This window comes from Primulina tabacum, chromosome 7 (assembly GCF_025594145.1).
Source record: "Primulina tabacum isolate GXHZ01 chromosome 7, ASM2559414v2, whole genome shotgun sequence".
NCBI classification, from domain to species: Eukaryota; Viridiplantae; Streptophyta; class Magnoliopsida; order Lamiales; family Gesneriaceae; genus Primulina; species Primulina tabacum.
Genome location: NC_134556.1, coordinates 15,414,028 through 15,420,544, shown reverse-complemented (window position 1 = coordinate 15,420,544; position 6,517 = coordinate 15,414,028). Strand labels below are relative to the sequence as shown.

Here is a 6,517-nt window from a genome sequence, read left to right as displayed (position 1 = left end):
AGCGATCACTTTCCCACATTGCATCAACACAGCACCTAACCCCTGCTTTGAAGCATCTGTATACACAACAAAATCCTCAGTACCACAAGGAAGTACTAATACAGGGGCAGAGGTTAACTTATCTTTCAGAGTTTGGAATGCTTGTTGGCATTCTATGGTCCATTCAAATTTGATAGCCTTTCGTGTCAAGCTCGTCAATGGTAATGCTATTTTCGAGAAATCCGCTATGAATCTTCTGTAATACCCTGCCAAGCCAAGAAAACTCCGTACCTCTGAAACTGTCTTTGGAATGGACCATTGCTTAATAGCTTCAATCTTGGACGGGTCGACTGCTATTCCTTCTTTTGACACAATATGGCCTAAAAACGCCACTTGCTCTAACCAGAACTCACATTTCTTTAACTTGGCATACAATTGCTTCTCCCTCAATGTCTGTAACACGATCCTCAAATGCTCCCTATGAAGTTCTCGTGTATTTGAATATATCAAAATGTCGTCAATAAATACAATCACAAAAGCGTCCAAATACGGCTTAAAGACACGATTCATCAAATCCATAAACACTGAAGGAGCATTAGTTAATCCAAACGACATCACCAAAAATTCAAAATGGCCATACCTCGTTCTAAAAGCAGTCTTTGGTATGTCCTCCGTTTTTACCTTCAATTGATGATATCCGGATCGAAGATCGATTTTTGAAAATACAGTGGCCCCTTGCAATTGATCAAAAAGATCGTCGATTCGAGGTAAAGGATATTTATTTTTAATAGTTACCTTATTGAGTTCACGATAATCAATGCATAACCTTAACGACCCATCTTTCTTTTTCACGAACAAAACTGGAGCTCCCCATGGCGAGGAACTAGGACGAATAAACCCTTTATCTAATAGCTCCTGCAATTGATTCTTCAATTCTTTCATTTCAGTTGGAGCCATTCTGTACGGAGCTTTAGAAATTGGGGTTGTACCTGGACTCAATTCAATAACAAACTCTACCTCTCGATCAGGAGGTAAGCCAGGCACATCATCAGCAAATACATCAAAATATTCCTAAACCACTTCAATATTCTGTAATTGCACATTACTGTCCCTATTTACATCCGATACTAAGGCCAGAAAACTAGTACATCTCTTATTCAACAATTTAATAGCTTGCAAGCACGAAATAACGGGAGTACTAATCGATGAGCCTAGACCAACAATTTCATTATTCTCATGGTCATCAATTAAAAACTTCACAGTCTTTCCCACACAATCAATTACTGCACGATAAGCAGATAACCAGTCCATACCCAATATAACATCAAAAGCAACCATCGGAATCACAATAAAATCAGCATACAACAATCTCGTACCCATCTGTACCGGACATGCCTTAAGGATATTTGTGGGACAAATTTCATCACCAGAGGGCAACATAATATTAAAATGTAACGACATGACAGTAGGTTCTCGAGATAAAGAATGCACAAATACTTCAGACATAAAGGAATGAGTCGCACCAGTATCAATCAACGTAAGTGCTTCCTTGCCAGATATTAGAATATTACCTGATATGACTGAAGAATCAGGATTGGCTCCTTCTTTTGTCATCGTAAAGATTCTGCCTTGAACTTTTCCTTTATCAGAGGAGAGAGGACACTTCTGTGCTGTATGCCCCATTTCTTTACATCTATAACATCGGCCACTTCCCACTAGACGCTCCCCTTTATGTGGCTTGCCACATTTAGGACATAATGGTCGCTTCATCTCTGAAGAAGGCGCAGAAGGTTTATTGCGTTGTTCCATTTTGCCTTTTCCTTTGTGACCACCTCGAGTACTAGTACTTGCCCCTTGCCCTCTCGCTTGGAAAGCTTGCCTTCTTAATTGCCGCTCCTTTTCAATTTCTTGTTCATCGTGCTCGGCAAGTAAGGCTCTTTTGACAATGTCTTGATAAGTGATCACCTTGGCCATATGAACATCCCTTTGAATTTCCGGTTTCAACCCACGAAGGAAGTGTTCTCCTTTGTCTTTATCATTTTCAGCAATAAACGGAACAAACACGCATCCTTCTTCAAATTTCAATGTATATTCAGCAACAGACAAGGAATCTTGCTTCAACTCAAGAAATTCTTTAACCTTCTTCGCTTTAACTTCTCTTGAAAAGTACTTGGCATAAAATAATTCTTTGAACTCTTCCCATTTTAACTCGCGAACATTAACAGTCACTTTGGTAGCTTCCCACCAGATGCGAGCAGCTTTCACTAGCATAAACACAGTACAACTTACTCTATCCCGATCAGTGAACTTCAAATAATCGAATATAGCCTCCAATGATTTAACCCATTCAAGAGCTACGAGTGGATCGGCGCCACCAACAAACTCGGGAGGGTTCATTCGCCTGAATACATCATAAGAACTACCTTCGTTGCTTTCCACTCTACCATGTCCTCTTCCTTGACCATGACCTTGGGTTGAGGTATGCAGGCTCAACAACTGTTGAATTTGTTCACCATGAACTTTTGCTTGTTCTTGTATTAATTTACTGAATTCATCTACAACGTTGGTAGTCCTATCAGTGGTAGGGGTCCTATCATCCCCTTCAGTAACCTTTCGTTTAGGAGGCATTTCCTACACGTAAGCTCACTTTAACATAGATAGGAAGAAAGAATACATCAATAACAATGGAATATGATCAACTCTCAATGTTAAAATCAATAGATGCAGGATCGAAAACATACCGGATTGTCCTAGGTAGAAGAAGTCATATACGGTCCAAGAACTTTCGCTCTGATACCAATTTAAACAACCCACTCCCATGACATTTTAATTAATTAATTAACGTATGTGGAAGCCTTAACATTTAAAAGGGAAAGAAAAATATATCCTTTACATCATAAACATTATCCATACTAATATACATGATCATTCACAAAATAGCATTCAACTCATAACCACAAGCCAACATACTAACTTGTTTTTCCCCTCATTCATTTAACAAACTACATGATATTTTAAAACTTCTCATGATCATTGTATCCCAAATAAAAAGTGACATGATAACAAGTCTTTCCCATGGCATTCTATATGACTTCTTCCGCCTCGAACAATCCGTTTCACTTCTTTTGATCACATGCATCATATGACATAACTGGAATGAGAATAAACTCAGTAAGTAGAAAGCTATACATAACAATTACATATATATAACTTTGGCTTAAAATGTGGTTATAGCAATGGCAATGAAAGTAGAGCGATACTATCTTCAATGAACATTACATAATCAAGGCAATATGGATAGTATCTCATGACATGAGTGAAAGGAAAGGAAATGATAGTCTGTGACCTATAACCTGTGACCTGTGGATAGTATCTCTTTGATATATAAATATATCAAAACTAGTGAGAGATACTCATAATCATGTGATTGACCAATGACATGCATGAATTACTATCATTCATTGGCTTTAATCATAGGAACTCTTATTGAGGCATTTATACAAACACTTGGTAGGCACGATGGTGTATTAGCTCCTTGATCAATGAATTCAATGAAATCCTTGAACAATGAACATATAACAATATATAGATCAAATATATATCAATGAAAGGAGCTAATTATCAATAAACATGGCTTATATACATATATTCATCATGTGAGCTCAAGGAGAAGTTCTACTTACAACCAATCAACAATATGGTGGCTATGATGATTTCAAAGGATTCCTACAACAATAAATACAATAATAACTATGAATCATTAACATTAATCCAAAGAATCCATCAATTCAACTTAACCTTTCACATAACCTTAATATTAAAAACCCTTCCAACTCCAAAACTATAATCCTTACCTTGTAGCTTGGAGGAAAAGGTGGAAACCACTAAGAATACAACTAAAATCCTTGACTTGGAGTGGAGAATTGAAAGAAAGAAAACTTTGAAAAGAAAGGGGCTTGAACCGTAGGAAAATAATGGGGGAAGAGAGAAATGTGGAAAAGCATCTAGAAAAGTCATATAAAAGCCTTCATTCCATCAAACACGTGTTTTGGAAATTTTTAACAGCCTGCTAAGCACATATGCGCGACATTTTCGGCGCATATGCGCGCCCCATACTGCCCAAAAATAATAATTTCAGTACCCCGCGCGCCATGGCGCGAGTTCTGGCATGGTGGCGCGCCTCATTCTGCCCAAAACGCATTTTTAACTTCCGAATTTGCAAAAGTGGTCAACATGAAAGTTGTAGCCCTATGTGTTTTCTTGAATCTCCCCAAATTTCAGGTCATTTGGAGGTCTGAGTAAAACGTTATGCCCATTCGCCCAACATGTGTCAGTGCAGAAACAACGAAACACATAACACATTTCGGGCCACTTTTGGCTCGTCTTCCCTATTGATTTGAAAAAAACTCAAAACATGAAAGTTATAGCCTTATATCTTATCTTTCTAATGGAAGTGGCCTCACATCAATTGGATCAATATACAAAACATTATACTAAAAATCACAACTACTGCCACATTTGTCATACCATTTCTGCACTTTCATTTTCTATTTGGCTCAAGCCAACTTTCTATTCTACCCATTAATTTCCATGATCATCACTAACTATGAACATAATACCAAAACAATAACCATTTCAATAAAGATATCCATAACCAGTAACCATTCAACATAATCTCAACCAGTAAAGCATAAAACATGATCATAACAATAATAAACCATAAGGGTTAACATGATAAAAAGTTGGGCTATTACAAATTCCCTCTCCGATTGGATAGTGGTAGTACGAGTGGGAAGCAAGATTTGCTGAAAGCTCGAAAGAAACAGTTTAAGAAGTTAGGAAGTGGACCGATTGGTTCATCTAGCTCCAGTGGTTCTAGCCCGAGTTATACTGGAGTTTATTGTAGGACTTGCGGAGGGAGACATTCCACAAGCAATGCTAGGGAGTGACTGGTAGTTGCAATATCTGTAGACAGCAGGGACACTTTGCTAGAATATGTCCACTGAAGGATTCCCGAAGATTCCCAGGAGTAGGAGCGTCTGGTGGTAGTGATCGAGGAACAGACCCAGGATGCACTTGATGATATAGTGGCAGGTAATAATCTTTTATGATTATGTTGCATATGTATTGATATATACTAATGCATTCTCTACGATTATCTTTGACTGAGTTGTATTGATATATGTTAGACCTGTTGGGTCTGTATTACTGTAGTATTGATCTTTGTACCTTTTGGGGAGAGGAATTGATATCAGTGAATTCTGTGATATATGGTATACTACAGTAAAAAGGGAATGGGATTGAATTAGATTGTGTTGTACTTGTGTTGTCTGATTCTGACTACATTACTGATATTGATATGCTAACAAGTACAGAACTATTATAGATTCTTGCAAGGAGATGGTAAGATTCGGACCTGAAATGACCAAAGAATGAATGATATACGGTAAGGATTCTCGATTTTGAATTTTTTGATATCCTTATTATGTATGATTCGATGATTATCGAAAAAAATGGAGTAATTCCTTATGTATTCAGTTGATTACTAGAGTTGAACCTATCAGGGAATGATTTGCCAGTAGCAGAAGATTTGCTATAGTCGTTCCAGATGAAATTCCGGATTTGTCCTATATATTGAAAGCGATTTCAGCCTTGATTCGATATCAGGGTATGATTGATTGAATCGAACAGTTGAAATTTTATTGAATATTCTGGGAACTGAGATTGTTGTATACAGAATTGTTCAGATATGAATCTTTATTGTAACAGAGAGTATTCAGAGTCTATGATATCTGAAGATAGTATATTGACTGACTATAGCACAATTGAGACCGTGATCTGTGGATGAGAACGACATTGAAATTGGCAGAACTTCAGAAATGTCAGAAATTGCGTTTTATGTGTTTACTAGATTAGTATAAATGATTGGTATTTTGAATCCGATCCGATATTGCTGTTATTCTGAATCCGTATTTGATGCCGATTGTTATGAACCGTTGAGATTATATACAGTTCAAGCCGACTCAGAGTTGATTTTGAGAATTACAGCAGTTCAGAAGTTTGATCAGACTGTTCAGAACTTGATTTCGATAGTCAGAACAATGCGTCGATTAGAATACCAGGTAGGTAATATTTTAGTTTATATAACTAGCTGATTTGTTTGTCCCAAATATTTCGAATTTGAAATGACAGGTATTGTCAGATGCACACAGTAATAGATTCAGTATTATTCTGGTAACAGGAAATGTGTGATAATTCGAACGGACAGTTTTGATGTAAACAAATGAAATCAGTTATGTCAGAATTTGTATTGAAATGTCTAAATCGCTGACAGATGAAGACAGAAAGATAGAAACCAGGAGATTGGTTATACAGATTATCGATTCTTGAATAGAAATGGGGGTACATTTCTATGAATTTCGTGACGAAACTATCGAAAATCTTGCTATAACGGTGATATGATGTGATTATTATTGAACGATTGTTCAAATCCACGGATGTTATATTGTACAGGATGACGTATAGATATGATCAGACG

General features: G+C 37.1%; 1 protein-coding gene across 1 annotated transcript; it reads right to left on the bottom strand.

Moving 5' to 3' along the window:
* Nucleotides 1-1,050: 1,050 nt before the first annotated feature.
* On the bottom strand, nt 1,051-2,607 carry LOC142550585 (uncharacterized). The gene has a single exon (XM_075659658.1). It carries the CDS (start codon nt 2,605-2,607, stop codon nt 1,051-1,053), a length of 1,557 nt encoding a protein of 518 aa, XP_075515773.1.
* Nucleotides 2,608-6,517: the final 3,910 nt, after the last annotated feature.

Bases quoted from the DNA above. Each gene is read 5' to 3' on its own strand.
- LOC142550585 (XM_075659658.1), bottom strand. From the start codon at position 2,607: ATGCCTCCTAAACGAAAGGTTACTGAAGGGGATGATAGGACCCCTACC.